Genomic DNA, 21076 nt, shown 5'->3' on the forward strand with positions numbered 1-21076 from the left:
GAGATCGAGATGCTCCTCATGTCCACTGAGAACGAACTGAAAGGACAACAAGCGCTACCGGTCAGTGTGTGTGTGTGTGTGTGTGTGTGTGTGGAGGAAGCATCTGCGGGGGTCTATTTCGCAGGCCAACTGCAGCGGTGATGCAATCGCGCCTCTTATCACACCACAGAACTATGTTTAACCCTTATGCAACCGGGGTCCCGAACACCACCCATCCTGCAGGACTACTTCCTCTTCTTCTGCCCCGCGTCCCTGCCCCGCGTTCCCTGACTCACCCCTGACTCAGTTCTTCTTCCCCCAGATGCCAAGTTTCGGGTGGAGCCGCGGCCCTGTGAGTGACAGCGCGCTGGGCGTGTCCATGCCCTCGCTGCATCATCAGGCCGCCGCCCCGGCCCCGCCCCTTGACCAGGGCTGCCTTCCCGAGGAGAGTGCTTCCAGCGGCGTCACCAACCCCAACCTGCCCGAGTTCATCGAGGGTATCGACTCCATCGACTCTGTGAGTGTAGTGTGTGTGTGTGTGTGTGTGTGTGTGTTGTGAGAGATATCAGGCCTCTGACCTGGACATCATCTCCGTAGGCCGCGTCCCCCTGGACTGACCTCGGTGCCACCGAGCTCTCCGATAGGAGCTTATCCCAGACGGACAGGGTCGCGGCCGGTCGCGCTCGCGCGCGGTGGCGTCTCTCCGCCCACAGTGGAGACAGTGGCCTCTTCTCATTGGCTGGTTTCATTTGCTCCACCCCAAATGCTCGCCAGCCAGAAACCTCCCGTTTTCCCCGTCGCAGGTAGCACGGTCTAGCCGCCTAATTTAGGGTAGTGTCACCGCTAACCTGCCCGCTTTAGTGCAGTTAAAACTAACCAATCACGTTCGCACCCCACTAATCAGACGTCCCCTGATTGGTCGCTGATTCCTTCTGATGTTCTCCAGGTTCCGCTCTCCTCTGTGCACGTTGAGATGATGTGTGGTGTGTGTGTGTGTGACCTGGTTGTGTTTCCGCAGTTTTTTAACCCGTCCGCGACGCCGGGGAGCCCCGACCATGACGCAGTGGCCCCCTCTTCCGTGTGCTCCCAGAAGCCCTTGATGGCCACGCCCTTGCATCGCGACCACGCCCTCTCCGGCCAAAAGGAGAACGACATGTACGCAAGTTCTGCGTTTGCCGCATATTCTGCTGCACTTCTGCCCGTCTGGCGCTGATTTCCGCTCTCGTTCCGTCCTGATGTTCCAGGTTCAGGACCCCCAATCTCAGGAGGTCCATAATGGAGCTGTCCCCACGCACCCCCACCCCCTTTAAAACCGCACTGGCCCTGCATGACCTTAAATTCGGGCCCCTGAAGAGGGTGAGCAGCCGCCGTGTGTGTAAATGCGCGCGTGCGCGTCCGTATATAAAATGGCCACTCACTCTCCGGCGGCCTTTTCCAGAGCCACAGCCCGCCCCTGGACAACCGGGGCCTGGACGGCATCAAGCAGGAGCCGGTGGAGTGCGAGGTCTCCTCGGGACCCCCGCCGCACGACATGCCCCCCCTCAAGAAGATCAAGCAGGAGGTAGAGTGGAGCAGGAAGCCCTGGACTTTCCGGCGCGCTGTAGCCTGCAGTGTTACGTTACGGCCTGGAGAAGCCCCTGGGGCTCACACACACACACACACACACACACACACACACACTTCTACGTGTGTACTGTAGCAAGTGTCTGGCGTGTGTTCTGCAGGTCGACTCTGCGTGTGAGAGAAGCCCGTGTTTGCAGTGGGAGGGTTCAGACCTTCAAGCCGAGCTCTTTCCCACAAGTGGCCACGCCCACCCTCACGACGCCCCGGTGAGTCTTCCATGGAACGCTGGGTCTCACCTTTCCGCATTTGCATCGGGCGGCGTGTTGGGTTTCGTGGGCGAAACACGAGCACATCCTTCTAGTCCAGGATCCCGCGTCCTCCTCGCGCCGCCTGGTTTCTTCACCAACGCGGCCGGCGCAGCGTCCACCCGCATGGACCACGGGTCTCGTATCAGCCCCACTAGTGACCGACCCACCAGACTGCAGATGCAGAGGAACAGTAGAAGTGGAGGAGAAGCAGTTTGACTTCTCAGAACTTGATGTGTTGACTCATTGGATTCTGGGCGACTAAGCAGAATCGCATCTACGAAAAAACAGCAGACTGAGATGAAACGTTGCATCTGTCATTTTGGTCCCCACAATGTCCTCTTGCAACGTGTGACACACCTCCTGCCACCTCTGAGCTGTCTCGCTTTGCCTCACACCATCTCACACCTTCCCCTGTTCCTCTCAGGACCTGCTGACCAGCTCTGTGCTCATGCTGCCAGGCTCTGAGAAGACTGAAGATGGACACAGGAACCTGAGGGGCCACCTGCAGGTGAGTCCATCGGCAGGAGACGGTTCTCCACTGAAGAACGTCGTCAGCCGAAGGTTGACTGTTCTCCCCCCCCCCCAGCAGTTCAACGTTTGGGAGCAGGTGGTTGCTGGGAAGGCGGAGGACCAGACGCACAAATACCTCAACGCCTTCAGCACCCGCACGCTGGTGATGTAGACGGAGCAGGACGACTGAGACACTCCGAACCTGGTTTCATTTCACAAGGCAGACTGGACATTCATTGTTGTGGTACAACATTTGGGAGAGGCGCTACGCCATTGGTTACTCTATCGATCTACTTGTTGGATTTCAACCAACCAAAGAACTTCGTGTTTTGTCTGTTTTTTTTTTATATATTTGTTTTTTTTTATATATCACTGTTTTGTATTCTATTTTTTGTATTATAAATGGGTTTTAATAATTCTTCATATTGGACGGGCTGATGTGACTATGAATATTAATATAAAGATCGAACACAGTAATTTATTATTTTATCAATTTTTAATGACTACGAGGGGCTTCGTCAGCAGTGTTTGACTCAAGTATTTCGGTCTGTGCCCGTCTGCGGATGGCGTGTCTGTATTCATGCTTACACGCTCATTGTCCTGTGTCCTTCTAGCATTACTGGGATGTTCACGCTGACCGCGTGAGCATGGAACCTACGTATTTCAACTGCGACATTTCCAGGTGCATTACAGTGAGCCATTCCCGACTCTTTCATAAGTCAGTTTACAGGGGCACTGCCAACATTCCCACCGGAATTCCCGTTCTGTGGATGTGTTGAAATGTTTCGACGTATTCAGAACCAGACCTGAACATTTACAGTTGATGCCCCGTTTTATTTTTAAAATTGTCGATACTGAAGAGGTTTGAAAAATTGCAGTGAACCAGTGATGGACAAAACATGGAGCAGGTTCTTAAAAGAAATGTGTTTCTTTACTCCGTAGTTCAAATAACGCAAAACAGGCAACGGAAACGCGTCCATTATGATAAATGTACGTTTACGTTGGACCGTGGCCGCGGGACCAGGCTAGCTCAGCAAAGTGTTAACAATTGTAATGAACAGAGGTGTTATTCGAGCAAGAAGAAATGTAATTGAACAAAAAAAAATGTCTGAAATTTTACAAGCATTTTGTATTCTGAGCACAACTTCAATCAAAATGGAGCTTTAGTGACAAAACGGCACTTGACGTGGAGAACAATTTCTCTCCAAAAATTTAACAAACACTTGTTATGTTTTATGACAATCTGGGGAAAATCTCTAATTTTGTATTTCTTCTAGAACACTTTAATGGCTGTTTTTTTAATATATATATATATATATATATATATATATATATATATAATTAGTTGCCTTTTTATTGCATTTTCTACAAACAGCATCTGAAATACTACTTCTGCGGCCCCGCAGAAACACTGTAGGTAAAATAAATGTGTTATTGCTGCCTTTTTGTATTAGCTTCCAGTATGAACACTTTTTATATAAAAACTGTTTATCAAACCAAGTTTTCATACCTTTTTTATGATGTTTTTTTTTATAAACTGCCTTTAAATAAAGTGTGATTTTTTTGAACAGCGTGTCTGTGCTATATATCCTCGCATATACATACTCAGACACGCACTGTACACATCATTTCTGTTTTTTGCACTGCATGGTTGCCAAATGAAAATGAAAAAATCATAATATTATATATTCACTGGCAGTCAATCGTCTGGACAGCTGACTCTGGTGGTTCTGGAGACTCCGGTGGAGCCATTTTGAATATTCGTATGAGGCGAAAGTGAACAGTTGTTTGATGAATCACGGCGGCTTTGTTCACTATTGTCTCACCGTCAGCCGCTTGATGAGATGCTCATTAACATGCGTGAAAGATAAGAAAGTGTGAAATGTGGCCATCACAGTAAAAGCCAACTTTTTTACTTTTATTACATTACCTGACGTGGATTATTTCTTCAGTTTTGTTCTATAATGTAAATAGACCCATGTTGAGTCCCAACTTTGGACCGTTTGAAAAACATAACATAACTGGCTGGAAAAGATGCTGCAATGTGTGTGTGTGTGTGTGTGTGTCTGTGTGTGAATAGAGAGTTGCTGGGTGGCTGTCACCTAAAACGTCAACCAGCAAGAGTATTTCACATCCCATAACCGTTTATCAGAAACATACACACTATGGTGTATTGAAATGGCCATTTTTAATGGTGGATGGGTTGAACTCTGACCCTGGTTGGTCCTCAGGTGCACCTGAACGTGAGGCCAGGAGCACCGTGCACGGCCCAGGATCAATTTTGAAAAGATTTTCACCTGTTTTATTGAATTATTGATGTTTTAATAATGTTTTGAACAAATAACTGTGAAAATGAGGACAGAGATCTTCCTCCTCAAACAAGAGGAAACCCCCCCGGCACACCCATAACTCTCTCACACACACGCACAGGCGTGTGGCTTCTCTCATGAGAGCTGTGTTATATCTGAAGGTGTATGTGGGTGTTCATGTGTGAATGTGTGTGTACGAGTCCAGTCTCTCGGGGGCGACTGCTTTCCTGTGAGATGCTGGATATGGATGTGTGTGTGTTGGTGGTGTTGTGTGTGTATGGAGGCCTAAAAGCCGACCAGGGCCTCTATTTACAGCCTCCCCAGTTCTCACATCCCCTCCCCCCAGACACCTGCTCTCCACGCCCCTGGCCAACAAAACATCAGATCTTCTCTGGAGCGTCAGTTTTCCTTCAGTGGAAGACGCTCTTTGTTCGTTTTCTTTGTATGCGGACTGAGGATCTACATGAAGAAACGACACACAGAGCTGGGTGTGGTGAGCGTGTGTGCGAAAGCGTGAACGTCAAAATGCTCTTTTAGTTCTGTTCACCAGGATGCATCATGGGAGAAGGCAGGTCAGCAGAGGAATTGACTACTGATGTTGTTTAATGACACTTTAATATAAAACTGTCAAAAGTTTTCATACCTTTTTATGACGTTTTTATGAACTTGTCTCTCAGCATCTGCACCGAACAGCTTAGAGGGACATTTTCACGATGAAAAGTACAGCAGATACCTTCCAAGTACAAGCAACATGCAGCTTTGCAGGCAGAACGGGGTACGTGTTTGTGCAAGTATATGTGTAAATATTGAGTGTGTGTGTGTGTGTGTGTGTGCGCGTCTGTGCAAACATCTTGTACATTGTGGCTGGTAGAGCGGAAGGGTTTGACAGTGAGGAGAGACACAGACTCTCGGAACGGGATCACAGAACAAACCCCCACAGAGTACCAGAGAGCAGCCACCTGCCAGAGACAGAGAGAGAGACAGACAGACGAGAGAGGACAGAGAGACAGACAGAGAGAGACAAATAGAGAGACAGACAGAGACAGACAAAACAGAGGGAGAGACAAACACAGAGAGACAGAGACAGACAGAGAGAGACAAACACAGAGAGACAGACAGAGAGACACAGACAGAGAGACAGACAGAGAGAGACAAACCACGAGAGACTGACAGAGGCTGATGGGGGAGAGACAGGACAGAGAGAGACAGACAGGGACACATTGCTAAATTTAATCTGGATACCGTATCATGTAAGTATATTAGATCTGGTTCCTCATGTACATTACAGCATGTACATTGCAAACAAGAAAGTTGAACAGAACTGAAATGAACTGATAGAGCGAGAGAGAGAGAAGAGAGAGGGGGGGGGGACTCATCATGGTTCCCAACTGTTCCACTTCACAGAAGGAAAAGTGCAAACTGCAAAATAACACCAATGCAACATCAACGCCTCCGTTTTACTAATATCCTTCACATTTCAAACGTTCTAAACTCTTTACAGATTTACTTCATTAAAAACGGACTTTTTCTGCGCACACTAACTTATAAAAAACACAGGAAATCTGACTCAAAATGAAATCATACTGTCTCATGTCTCCACATCATGAGGACAGTACAGTCCAAGTGCATCAACCTTCGGGAGTTTAGCAAGATGCTGCCACTACGAAACTGTGCTGAGCTGTAACGTAATTACCGTAACTTACTGGTCACAGTAAAGCTCACTGTTTATTGGCGGAGCATCGAATGTTTCGAACCTAAACCACCAATCGTTCTTTTCTTGTGTGCTGCAATAAAAAATGACAGAAGAGTGAATAAAATATCCCGAAATGTACGAGGCTGATCAGCAGCGGACCACCTCCAGGGTCGGGCGAGCAGGTCTGTGCTCCATCTATGAAGGACCAATCCAGTCCTACAAACCGACAGGTTCATGTGGGGTTTCATCAGCCTGCTACTCCACGGCTCTCTGAAAATGAATCAGCATGAATCAACCGCTGACTGTTCTAATGTAGGGTCGGTGGTCACCGGGCAGACGCTGCATTCCATGCCCTTCCACTAAGCCTGGTGTGACGTAGGGTCACTGACCCACCCCAACAACTGGGATGATTGCTGAGGAGCTTCCCCAAGCGCGTGGTCCATTGATGGTGGCACCGTTCTGGTGGACCTTTAGCCACCACCACCAGGCGCTCTTGCACGTGTCCTCCTCGCTCTAACCTTCTCCAGACAGTGGTCTGACCTCTCCTGTCTTCTGTTTTCTACACCAAACAACGTCTCGAGTTGGATTCAGCCTCGAACCAGCCGTGTTTGTGTCACATATCCAAGTGACGGGGACATGACGGACGTTTTATTATAGTTCTGAGCTGACGTCATTGCAGAAGTAGAGGTTTTATTCTGTATCTGAGGTTTGGACTTTTGGGGTTTCTGTTGTGCAATGATGTGTGTGAAATAAGAGAAAAAATCCAGAATTTGGGGTAGAACTGGCAGAAACGTGTTTCACTGATTGCCTGTTGGGTGAAAATGAGACCAAATGTGTTAATGGTAAAGCCACCACGGGCCGGTGTTGAAAATGGGACACCGGTACATTGCTGGTCTGTAAATGTAAACCTCCCTCCCCTCCACAGTTTCCTGCAGCACCCGTTGATTTATTGTCCGACTGACAGGCAGGCAGACAGACAGACAGCCGTGGGGGAGGGACATCAGGCCCGAGTGACACGAAAAAACAAAACACAGGTGCAGAACAAAACACACACACACACACACACACACACACAGTGGAAACCGAGTTTCTGGAACTTTTCCGACGGCAGCTAAGCTGCCATTCTCTCATGGAACATCTTGTCATGTGACCCACCCGTGCCAATCACACAACTGAACATCTCATGACATCACGTCTTGATGGACAGGTGGGATGGAAGTCCCACCGCAGGGTGAAGATGAAGAGCTCGGTGCAGCTCTTCTGCTTGCCGTTTTTCGGCGTCGTGTTTATGGTCGAGGGACGTTGTATATTCACGTTGCTGCTCGCTGCTTATCTGTATGTTGGGCGGGAGGAAGTACCGTCCCTCCCAGACGGTGACCTTTAATGATGTTTTTATAAACAGCGTTGAAAGGGGGAGGAGCCTGGGGGCATGATTGACGGCTCTCAGACACGCTGCACTACTAGAGGATCATCGTATCTTCTCTTATCTTATCATAAACTCCTCCTGTCAACCACGACCCGTGTGCTACGACTGCTACGGTAAACTGACCTTTCCCAGAATCCCTCACACCACTCCCTCCCAGGTGAGGAGCACCTTGGGAGCTGGTTTCGGAGGCCGCGGGTCTCGGAACGGCTTCGCTGTGGCGCAAGTCGATTGGCTCACATACTCAGTTCGCTCCGCCTGTCACAATGAATTTATAGGCGGATGTTGCCCAAATGGCTGCTGCCCCGGGTAGATTCATTTAGCCTGATTTCCCCTGCGGTCACAGATAGCAGCAGACCCGAGCCGCCATGCGGACGCTGAGCTGCGCCGATAACCGCCGAGAGGGGGCGGGGCCAGGCCTCCAGACCTGCTGCTCTGTCTGGAATTGGATTTGTTATTGCATGTAATAATAATCTGTGTGTGTGTGTGTGTGTGTGTGTGTGTGTATAATCTAGGTTGTGCACACACCATTTCTGTGGTCACCGGGGCAGCTGATCACCTGCCACCAGCCCTCTGTCTGACCTTTGACCTTTGGCACAACTTCCTGTCATTCTTCCTATGGTTTGTGTTTGCAGAACACTCTCATGTTAACTTCCCTCAGCCCTCACTTTTTTGTGTGTGTGTGTGGAAACCTACACAAAGGGTGCTAGTAGCCTGGCGGGTAACACACTCGACTATGAACCAGAAGACCCGGGTTCAAACCCCACTTACTACCATCGTGTCCCTGAGCAAGACACTTAACCCTGAGTGTCTCCAGGGGGGGACTGTCCCTGTAACTACTGATTGTAAGTCGCTCTGGATAAGGGCGTCTGGTAAATGCTGGAAAATGTAAAATGTAAATGTAAATGTACACAAGTCTAAACTGCAGCTCAATTAATTAAATCTGAAGCTGCAGAAATGGCCAAATGGCAAATTTTTGGGTTAAATTTATACCAGCACATACACCTTTCTCTGCACACATACTAACCTGACTGCTGCAATAATACACATTTTCAGCTCACAAGCTCACAATCATAGTGCACCAGGTCTGGATAAGGGCGTCTGGTAAATGCTGAAAGTGTAGTTCTTGGCTGGGAACTGTGTGTCCACGTCTAATGTTCGCATTCCGAATCACTCCAGGAAAAAAGCAAACCTTTTTTTTACCGTATTGTAAAAGGGAACAAGATGTACTCAAAATATACTGAGCGAACACACCAAAAAATGCAACAGAACGGACCTGATCAAAATGGGGAAAAAACACAAATGAACTAATTCTCGGCGATCTTCGGGGTTCAGCCACAGGCGATAAAACCGCCTGGTATGACGGGACCACCCTTCGCCGTGTTTAACCGTGATGTCCCCATCTGGTCAGGTGGCTGATGGACATAAACCTTCCTCCTCCATGCAGAAAACAACTCCTCTATGGGATTGGGGAAAGGTGAATAGGGTGGAAGGAAGAGACAGACCGCTCTTCAAACCATGTTGTGATTGCTTGAGAGTGATGACAAAGGTCCTCATGTTCTCTCTCCCCTGATCCTGCTCTGGAACCAGGTTCTGGTGAAGATCATTCAAAAAGGCAAGGAGGCACCTGGCATTGTAGGGTCCAACCTGACACCTACGAAGGACCAATCCTGTATTTGCAATGTTTACGCCTCTCTGTCCGGGCACTTCAGCCTTTTTCCTTTTATATTCCATCCTCGTCAGCGTCCTTTGGCCAGATATAAACCTGCCTCATCTCTGTAGATGAATGAAAGGCCTGATCGGCTCCATAACTCTCTGAAACAAAGTTTATGCAAATTCATGTCAACACATACTGTACTTGAACCTATTATGTATGCAACTTGTGGCCATACTTATACCTATACTACCTATACTATACAGTAAGCTTACACTTGATTAAACAGTCATCACGTCATTGGCAAGTAAACTAGCGGCGTTCTAGCAGCATCCCATTTACATTTACAGCGTTTACCAGACGCCCTTATCCAGAGCGACTTACAGTCAGTAGTTACGGGGTGTTCGTATGAAGTTAGTGCCGATTGGATAAAGTGACTGACATTTGGATGAAGTTATGGGCGGTCGGATGAAGTGACTGATGGATGAAGTGATCGGCAATCACATAAGTTCCTTGAAAGGAACTTATACAAATTTACAAATTTAAGTTCTTATTATTAAATTGTTTGTATTCTTAATGTTTTCTGAATCCAGGACTTTTTGGACGTGCCGTTACTGAATACATTTATGACCGTAATGTGTGTGTGTTGGACAGATCAGAGCTCTATCATTCAGAAAAGGACCACAGTTTTCCTGATAAGACCAAGGATCGTTAGGGACCCCATATAAACAACAGGGGCACAAAACAATAACCCCGACACACACACACACACACACACACACACATGGCAGATGTTCTTCTAATGATAGAGGTGGGGAGATGGGGTCTGTGGATGGTCCTGCCCTAAATGCTTGTGTGTGACACACTCACCATGTGAGGACTCACACACACTCTGCACAGATAGTGCTCTGTGCCGAAGAACAAAACACACAGATTGAGCAGATAAACGGCGCGAGGAGAGGGGCGCAGCCCCGGCCGGCGGGTGATTAGGGTCCCCAACTGCCCCGACTCTCAGATTTGGCTGCGCCTTCGCGTCCGTCCGTTTGGCAAAAAAGCAAAGCGGCGGTGCTGCAGCGTGTCGATAACTTGGTACAGTACGAGTTCAACGGGGCGAAACTGGGTCACACACACACACAAACGTGATGAAATAGTGACATTTCTTTTATTGAATGCAGTTATTAATTAAAGCCACACCTCCCAGAAGGTTGATGACGAGTTACGAGTTCCTACCACTGAAGGAACCTTGACCCCGTTAAAGATGGTGACTCCCCAGCCAGGGTCTGGGGACATTAAGGAGAACCTGGTCATCAAGAAACTTCACCTTCTGTCTCTGATCAAGATGTACAACACACACACACACATGGAACAAGGTCTCTTAGGTCTGACTGGCTTCCTGTGTGTGTGTGTGTGTGTGTGTGTGTGTGTGGTCAACTCTGGTGAGGGTCTTCCTCCCAGTTGTTCTCCGCGTTACTTCCTGTCTCTGCAGAGACCTGATACTATCCCAGGAGGCACACACACACACACACACACACACCTTCACATGCGTGCAACACACTGAAGTCCACAATTCTGTCAAACACTCAAACTTCACACACAGTTAGACACACACGGTTGGAATGAAAAATCTATATAAAATGCACACGCTGCTCATGGCAGAGTTCTCAGCCGAGGAAGTGGGAGGTTCTGCAGGGAACGTCTGGACCCGACACATTTCTTCACTGGGACGGTCCCCCAAGAGACACTCAAGTTAGTCAATATTTCCTATGAAGCTGATAACACGGCGCGCTGCTGATCGGAACTGTGGCTCCACCACTTTGCGTTGCTCGTGGCAGGAATGTTAAAAAATGTTGAATTTTACAGCAGGCACCAGGCAGTCAAATCGAATTTATGCAAAAAATGTGGAAAAAATTCAATTCGCCACCAAAACCATGTGAGTCTGGAGCAGTTCTACTGGTGATCAGACCATCAGCATCACCGGTAGTTGTGTGAAGCTGTTTTGTGCATCACAGTGTGCTGGAGGAGCTTCTGAACGCTGCTAATTTATTATAATTTATTATTAACTGACACAATAAAAATGGGAAATAAAACCAGTTGGATCAAAAGCAATTCAGAAACTATTTTTAAATTAAGTTTATTACTTATTGGCACATTTCACGAGCCTCCACAGTGATATGAACAAATGTGTGTGTGTGTGTGTGTGTGTGTGTGTTGTTTCCCGCTCTCTCAGCCCGCCATATATTCATTCACTTGGGTAAATAGAGCAGAATGAAGAGTCTGTGAATGAGCTACACACACACACACACACACACACACACACACACAGGCCCAGGACTCCACATTCAAACTCCCCCGTCTCACTTCACTTTTGTTAAAGCCTAAGTCCTTGTGACATTCGAATAAGAAAACACACTTACACTTTTACACACTACACACACCACACACACACACACACACACTCTCTCACACAGCAGCCTGTAGCTGCAGATCTGGGACACGTGTTATTGGGGTTTTGCCATCTCTGACAGACATGAGCACAGCCCCCCACAACCATTTCTTCTGCTTTCTCTTTGTTTCTCTCTCTGTGTGTGTGTGTGTGTGTGTGTGTGTTTCTGACTAGTGTTTCTGGATGTATTAGTTTTTCGTGTGTAATTTGCTTACGGCATTTAAACCCCCACGTTTTCGTCTACTTCTACTTTGTGTGTGTGTGTTTTCACCATATGGTGTGTGTTCTGTTCAGCTCTGTTTTTGGACATTCTGAATTATTTATCTCTGCTGGGATATTTTATTCATACGGTGCAAACAAAACATTCAAACACTTTCTCAGGCGACCTCTGACCCCTGCGGAGCCCGGGAAAGAGGCGGCAGGCGTGGCGTCTTCAACAAGGTCGTGTCCACAATCACAAACTCATAAAGCGAACACCTGCTGCAGCGTAGATAACTAGTCTTATCAGGACAGAGTGGAGCATCACACACACACACACACACACACACACACACACAGCCCTGGAGTTCAGTTATTCTGCTGGCTGCGTGTTTACAGTGTGGAGCGGAGATGATCAAGTAAAACTTCTGTAGAGTTCTACTGTAAACACGGGCACCAGAAGAGAGACACACGTCAATACACACCTACACACAACTGATGAGTACTTCACACACACACATGCAAGCGGCTGAAAGTGTGTGTGTGAGTTGTGACAGTGGGAATCTGTGTGTTCAGTTGCACATAACATATGTAGGAGGTTACCGTACATCACACACACACACACAACACACACACACACATACTGCTGCGCTTTTATTTTCGTTTTTGCTGAACTCATCAGATGGAAGTGTTGATTCTGCCAGTTCTGCCGGTTCAGCCTCTTCGACCAGTTGGCGCACCGGGACACGCCCCTTTCTCCGGATCTCCACGGCGACCAGATGTCTCCCCACTGATTCCTGGAGGGATGTACGCAGAAAAAGTCCCTTTAATAAAGCAGAAAGGAATCAGAAATGAAGTGAATTACATGCACTATATTGCAGCAGAATGAAATCCAACCTCCACACAATTTACCGCATTATTCTCTTGAATAATAAAATACTTTTTGTTGGTGCCTTGATAGTATATTGTATATTTTGTTCTCTAGTGTACATTGTATTACGTTGGTTGACTGGCGGGAGCTGAGAGGAATGGCGGCTTGTGCCGTATGGTCTATATTTGCGTCCTTTACGCATTTACACATTTTTCCCGTAAATCAGAGGTTTGTAGCAACAATGAATACATTATTGTAACATATATTTCTTTAACTCTACCTGAATCCACCTCTGACCTTTCACTAGTGAACAAGCCCCGCCCTCAACGCAGAGCGGCAGATCAAAACTACAAAGACTACAAGGTGTCGTGGCACCTTGACATTCAGCTCCTGTGTGTCTGTTCGTGTGTGTGTGCTGATGGCAGAGTAACAAGAAAAAGAGGAAGATGGCAATATAACACGCTCACACTCACCTCTCTAGCTCTTTGTGTGTGTGTGTGTATGTGTGTGTGTGTATAATTGACACAGGGTCGTCTTCCCTCCAATGGAAAGCCTAGAAAACTGAAGCTGTCATTCAAAACCGGTGAGAGTCGGGCATGAGGATGATGAGGTGTGCACAGGTGTGTGTGTGTGTGTGCTTCTGCTAACAGATGTTTCAGGTTTACCTGATACAAAGGTCTGTTGTGCACAATGTGTGTGTGTGTGTGTGTGTGTGTCATGGTCCATGTTGGCGTGTGGTGAAGGTTCTTTATCTGATCTTTCGTGTGTGTGTGGTGGGGTTATGAGATGTATATTAGTTTCACACGTGGATGGACTAATGTGGCGCACACACACACACACACACACACACACACACACAGTGGAAACTACACAGCCAACCACAGAGCAGAGAGCTGGGAAACTGATCCCCCCCCCCCCCCCCCCTACATGATCTGGGTTCCCCTGAACTAACACACACACACACACACACACACACACAGAATGGGTGGAAAATACACAGCGTCTACACTCCCACGAGCAACACCGACCACAGCATCGTAAAATTGGGAAGCACAGACCCTCCCCCAGTGTTGGGTTCCTACACACTCACGCACACACACACACACACACACACACACACAGTGGCGTCTGTCACTATCAGGGCTGTGCACTTGGTTAAAGTCTCGGCTAGATGAGCGCAGCCCTGAACAACAGAGACCTGCAGAGAGATAAGAGACAAACCACAGAGAGAGAGAGAGAGAGAGAGAGAGAGGAGAAGTAGAGGAAGGAGAAGCACATTCATCATCATCATCATCATCATCATCATCATATAAAGGGATCATGAACCGGTGATTTGACGTTGAAGATCCATCAGTAATGATGCACAATTATCTTATTCTGGTCACCGATCTCACACTGAAGCCAGCGACCCACGTTTACTGCGGCAAATTACACATCTGCACACACACACACACACACACACTCACACAGCAATGATGCTGGCAGGTCATTAACAAGAACGGAGAAGATGGAGGGACCAATCACAACACAGACAGATCACATGACATGGTTTTTACCTGCCTGGACGAGCAGCTGGACTGTTGCAGAAAATCCCCTCCAACGTCCCAACACACACACACACACACACACACCTTCTGGCAGGAGTAGATAAGAGGCTCTCGAAAAGTAATAAACTAAACTTTTATTTATTTGTTGATCTTTTAAGAAATGCAGGAAAGCCCGGGCGGAGTTTGGGACAACAGGCGTCGTCACGGCAACTGAGGCGTAAAGGCATCCAGGTAAAGTCACCTGTCATAAAGAACAGGTGCAGAGCTGGACGTGGATAAGAGTTTATCACACACACACACACACACACACACACACACACACACACACACACTCACACACACACACACACACACATTCCAGCATACATTCTCCCAACTTCACACACAGATACCCTCCCAGCAGACTACACTAACGTACCGCACAGTTACGTCCACGCCGTAAAAAAAGCACATTGAACACCGAACAACATAACGTTGTTACCATTTTAATAGAAAAAGATCATGAAGGAGAAGATGACGGAGAAGGACGTGATGAAGAAGAACTCGATCGACTCCCACACGTCACTCCAGTCTGTGTGCTTTTGTTTTTTACTAATAGATTCTATGTAGAAGACAAGAACATGCACACACACACACACACCACACACACACACACACATGCACACACACATGCACAAATAAAGAACACCCAGACATTAGTAACATTTCAGTAACATTTCAGAAGATTTCCACAAAAGAACAATAAGATACAATACACACACACACACACACACACACACACACACACACACTTGCCCTGTTTATCAAGCGCTGACTTCCTGTTGTGCAAGCACCCAGACTTTCCAAGTAACACCCATCAGTGTCTTCACTGCGGGTGTGTGTGTGTGTGTGTGTGTGTGAGTGTGTGTCCTTCTAACACTTCTTTGTCCTACATCGCACCAGAGGAAGGAGTGAAACGTCAGACTGAGTTCTAGAAGTCTTCGAGTCCGGAACCTGCCGGATCGGGGCGCACTGTGGTGTAAAGAAGGCGCTTGTAGTGGGGAATTGTGGGAAGATGGCCGCCTTTTCCTCCCATGCTGCACCTGCCGGTCTCCTCCTGAGAAAATGTCTTCCGGCAGCTTTTCGTAGAGAACGTCTGGTTAGCAGGGCACCGGGGTCGGGTGTCAGGGGTCACCTGCTGACCTTTAGGCTGCTCCGGCGGCAAATTTTGGAGCTCATTTTCCTGCTGATCCTGATCAACTGGAATCCATAATTCCTCGGCGTCACTCGTCCTCCGTCCTCAACTTTTCCCCTGAATCCGGGACGTGTCGGGACTCGCCTGCCCGTCCCACTCGAGCCGAACCGGACTTTCCGGAATTCTGGCGTCACGAGCCGCCACCAAAGAGAAAGCGAGGGAACAAAGCGAGATCCGAGGGGGAGGAGCCTGCTCTCTTTTCATCTCCGTCTCTCTCAAGGATGTGCAACAGGATTGTGCACCTGAGGCCGTGCTGAGGAGCAGGAACCTCCATCCTGTCCAGATCCGCGTTTGTACAGGGGGACGCTCCCGGCGCCTTTCAGATTGCGTTTACTCTTCATTCGGCAGATTCGCTTCATTTCACCCCGACAGATTTCCCGCCTTCTAATTACACAGCAGCGCGCTGTCATTTACCGTGTGACACGCTAACGGGCCACTTTCACACGCCAATATGCCAAGTGTGCAAAGAGCACGTGTAAACGTGAAAACCTTCACCGTGATTCTGTTTCCAAAAGCTCTACAAACATTAAAAATGTCTGCATATTCAGGGCCTCAAGCTCCGCCCCACAATCCGTCAGGTAGGAAAAGTTCTATATTATTATGTGATAGGAAGCTGCAGTTGCACGCGCACACACACACACACACACACACACACACACATTTGTTTCTGTGGATTTCATGCATCATATTTGCATTACATGCATCAGATAATAAATGAAAGACCAACTCGGCCCTGACTGATCTTCTCGTGCTCTTGTGCAGCGATGATGATCAACACAAAGTTCCCACAAGGTGGGTGTGCAAGTATTTTTTTCCCTGACACACTCAGAGAGTGAGAGACAGTGAGGTAATAAACACGTTTCACTGGTTTATATCTGGTTCTCTTTTACACTGTAAATTAAATAAGACCCCCGGCTTCTCGCACTTTTAATTTGGATAAAAATAACCGCACACGTTGCCACAAATACACGTCTACAAATGATGATTAAAAAGCATTTAATAGCACGTACTTTTAAGCTTTAATCTTTAGCTTTAGTTTTAGTTAGTATAGCTGAACCTTGAATCTTGAATGTATCATATATAAACTAAATAAAAAGTGAATTTCATATTATGAAATACAATTTGACTTAAATGCGTTTTTTAGTGCAAATATACAAAACAGCAGAACAAACCGCTTACAACAGCGCAGTTACAGTTATTCACCTTTCAAGTGGCTAAAAATAGAAGTAAATAGAAGTGGAAATAACGTTTGACGGTAAATGATAATGTAAGAGGATCTTCAATGTTCAATGTCAATATGAACTTTGAACTTTGCAAGCACATCCTGTGTAGTACATACAAAACGTAACAGACCTAGCACACGGTGTCACAGTGAAACGTGTCCTCTGTGTTTAACCATCACCCTTGGTGAGCAGTGGGCACCATGACAGGCGCCCGGGGAGCAGCGTGTGGGGACCCAGGGACCTCAGTGGCACCTTGGTGGATCGGGATTCGAACCGGCAACCTTCTAATTACGGGGCCACTTCCTTAACCGCTAGGACACCACTGCTTGAAGTCCAGGAGAATTAACGGGGGAAGTTTAGAAGTTTAGAAGAAGTTTAGAAATTGTCCAAAGGTTATTTAAACCTCTGCGCAAGCTGAAGCGGGAGAACCTCCCCCCACCCATCAGCAGCACATCTACAGATGCACCATTGAGAGCATCCTGTCTGGTACGGCAACTCCAACAGTTATGACCGCTAGAACCTACAGAAGACAATTGAGAACATCATTGTGGTTCCTCTTCCCCCACTACATTCCACAAACACCGCATCTGCAAGGTCTACAGCATCATGAAGGACCCTTCACACCCTTCACATGGACTTCAAACTCCTACCCTCCAGAAGAAGATCCTGCAGTATCGTGCAGAAGCCCTCACACCCTTCACATGGACTTCAAACTCCTGCCCTCCAGAAGAAGATCCTGCAGCATCGTGCAGAAGCCCTCACACCTTTCACATGGACTTCAAACTCCTGCCCTCCAGAAGAAGATCCTGCAGCATCGTGCAGAAGCCCTCACACCCTTCACATGGACTTCAAACTCCTACCCTCCAGAAGAAGATCCTGCAGCATCGTGCAGAAGCCCTCACAGCCTTTCACATGGACTTCAAACTCCTGCCCTCCAGAAGAAGATCCTGCAGCATCGTGCAGAAGCCCTCACACCCTTCACATGGACTTCAAACTCCTACCCTCCAGAAGAAGATCCTGCAGCATCGTGCAGAAGCCCTCAGACCTTTCACATGGACTTCAAACTCCTGCCCTCCAGAAGAAGATCCTGCAGTATCGTGCAGAAGCCCTCACACCCTTCACATGGACTTCAAACTCCTACCCTCCAGAAGAAGATCCTGCAGCATCGTGCAGAAGCCCTCACACCCTTCACATGGACTTCAAACTCCTGCCCTTCTGATGTTGTCAGAGAAAAAATCCAGAAACTGGTTGGTGTGATCGAGAGAAGTGACCTGCAGTCAGATCCCATCCATCGCTGAGAAGAATCCCACTGCAGTGTTTCATCATTGGCTTGGTCTCCACCCATGTACACGTTGAACAGCAAACAGAACGAGGACAACGCAAAACTCCTCATGTTGCGAGACGGATGCACACGTCCACCTGATCTGCTGCCTGGATCATCATCATGAAGTTAAATCCATAAATTCAAAACCATCATTTTATCAGTAAGTTCTCTACTGGACATGACCGCAAATCAAACAGATTTATGTTGATCATGTCGTGAACAGTCACGAAGACGGAGGACAATAGTGATCTTCTCATCCTCTTCTTTTTACATTGTCTTCTCAGTCCAGTGCATGGACTTTTTACAACATTTACCAGACACCCTTTTCCAGAGCGACTTACAGTCAGTAGTTACAGGGACAGTCCCCCCCTGGAGACACTCAGGGTTAAGTGTCCTGCTCAGGCACATGATGGTAGTGAGTGGGCTTTGAACCTGGGTCTTCTGGTTCGTAGATGAGTGAGTTACCCGCTAGGATACCAATCTTTGGTTAAGGTGCACATGCGTTAATATCACACGTTTCATTAAAACATCCCGAACGTCACCGGACGCAGTGACAGAGACCGTGTGTCACCTTGAGGAAACAGGCCTACATGACCAACGATCTCTGGTTCTCCATCCGGTTCCACTCCACCCTCCAACTATTATTATCTAATAAATCGTTGTATATAATGTTGTTTAAAAGAGTTTTGCTGGGTTGATATTAATCTCGGTGCAGTTGAGGAAATGGCCTGCTGGGAATTGACGCTTGCTCATGGAGGTGTCTGATGCGGAACACTCCATGAACTCTGGTTACCCGCAGTTCAGCAGATCATGTTCCTGACCCCCATGCAGGAGCCCCTAAAAGCTGGGAACATCCCTCCTCTTCTCATGGGAACGTGTGGGCTGGAGCCGAAACTCCGCCACCATGTAGGAATCCCATCTGGCCGGTTCCCTCTCAGTGTCCACGTTCTGATCCCATCGTGTCGGGACTCGCCGGCGGTTGAGTAACATTCCCGTTTCCCAAGTTGAACAGCATTTCTCTTCAAATCCAACCCCTCAACCTTCAAAAAAGGAAAAGTCGGACTTGTAATGGGGGGCTAATCTCACAGACAGCAAGGAAGTGGACCCGTAATCGGAAGGTTGTGGGTTCGAATCCCAAAGTGCCAAGGTGCCACTGAGGTCCCCTTGATGAAGGTCCCGTCCCCACACGCTGCTCCCCGGGCGCCTGTCATGGCCGCCCACTGTCACCAAGGGTGACGGTTAAATACAGAGGACACAGGGGGGTTCATCTGAGGACAGAGCTGAGGGTCGAAACAGAAACTCTAAATCTGCTTATAGCCGCAAAGTCGGTACGTGTACTGTACTTTTAACCAAAATCCTCATCTTGTATTTTACGCTCATAAGACGGTCCACAACTATTTCAAATGAAATTCCTTCTCTTACGTCACCCGGTGCAGTGATTTTGTGTGAAATGTGTCTGGGAATGAAGAACCCCGGTGCACGAACTGAGCGGTGATGGTGGCAAGATGACACAGAACAGAATCCATTCATTAAATAATAAATCGTAAATTAAACCCATGCTATCCCAATCAATACTCATCTAAAAAAAACTCGGGCCAGTCTTTAGACCCTGGAACAGATCATTTATCTGACCGACAATATGTCCATCAACAAATATTGGAATAGTTAATAATAATCATATCGCACATTCATCAACGAATAAACTACCATGCATTTTAAATCATTTCAAATACAGTCACCCATTATTTATAAATATTTATAGATAAACTGCATGTTGGTGTTGGTAGTGGGCGTGGTCACGTTCGCTGGAATTAAAGCGCCTGATGACCTGCATGTTGGTGTTGGTAGTGGGCGTGGTCACGTTGACTGGAATTAAAGCGCCTGATAACCTGCATGTTGGTGTTGGTAGTGGGCGTGGTCACGTTCGCTGGAATTAAAGCGCCTGATAAACTGCATGTTGGTGTTGGTAGTGGGCGTGGTCACGTTGACTGGAATTAAAGCGCCTGATAACCTGCATGTTGGTGTTGGTAGTGGGCGTGGTCACGTTCGCTGGAATTAAAGCGCCTGATGACCTGCATGTTGGTGTTGGTAGTGGGCGTGGTCACGTTAACTGGAATTAAAGCGCCTGATGACCTGCATGTTGGTGTCGGTAGTGGGCGTGGTCACGTTCACTAGGAATTAAAGCGCCTGATAACCTGCATGTTGGTGTCGGTAGTGGGCGTGGTCACGTTCACTGGAATTAAAGCGCCTGATAACCTGCATGTTGGTGTTGGTAGTGGGCGTGGTCACGTTGACTGGAATTAAAGCGCCTGATAACCTGCATGTTGGTAGTGGGTGTGGTCACGTTCACTAGGAATTAAAGCGCCTGATAAACTGCATGTTGGTGTTGGTAGTGGGCGTGGTCACGTTGACTGGAATTAAAGCACCTGATAAACTGCATGTTGGTGTTGGTAGTGGGCGTGGTCACGTTCGCTGGAATTAAAGCGCTTGATAATCTGCATGTTGGTGTTGGTAGTGGGCGTGGTCACGTTGACTGGAATTAAAGCGCCTGATAACCTGCATGTTGGTGTTGGTAGTGGGCGTGGTCACATTGATTGGAATGAAAGCGCCTGATAACCTGCATGTTGGTGTTGGTGAGTGTGTAGAGTGTGTAGTGTGTGTGTAGTGAGTGTGTAGTAAGTGTAGTGTGTGTGTAGTGAGTGTGTAGTGTGTGTGTAGTGAGTGTGTAGTGTGTGTGTAGTGAGTAGGTAATGAGTGTGTAGTGTGTGTGTAGTGAATGTGTATTTGTGTAGTGTGT

The 21076-nt window shown here is 47.6% G+C and overlaps 1 protein-coding gene across 1 annotated transcript in view; it reads left to right on the forward strand.

Annotated features, from left to right (window-relative positions):
• The window catches only part of LOC114763366 (transcriptional activator Myb-like), a 6534-nt gene extending 3219 nt beyond the window's left edge, over positions 1-3315 (forward strand). The window contains 8 exon segments of the mRNA XM_028953012.1: positions 1-60; positions 302-496; positions 998-1134; positions 1224-1335; positions 1418-1540; positions 1704-1808; positions 2275-2358; positions 2437-3315. The exon segment at positions 1-60 is cut by the window's left edge and continues 45 nt beyond it. Of these exon segments, the coding sequence (XP_028808845.1) occupies positions 1-60; positions 302-496; positions 998-1134; positions 1224-1335; positions 1418-1540; positions 1704-1808; positions 2275-2358; positions 2437-2532 (912 nt within the window). The 3' untranslated portion in view covers positions 2533-3315.
• The last annotated feature ends 17761 nt before the right edge of the window (positions 3316-21076 follow it).

Source organism: Denticeps clupeoides, chromosome 14 (assembly GCF_900700375.1).
Source record: "Denticeps clupeoides chromosome 14, fDenClu1.1, whole genome shotgun sequence".
Taxonomy (NCBI): domain Eukaryota; kingdom Metazoa; phylum Chordata; class Actinopteri; order Clupeiformes; family Denticipitidae; genus Denticeps; species Denticeps clupeoides.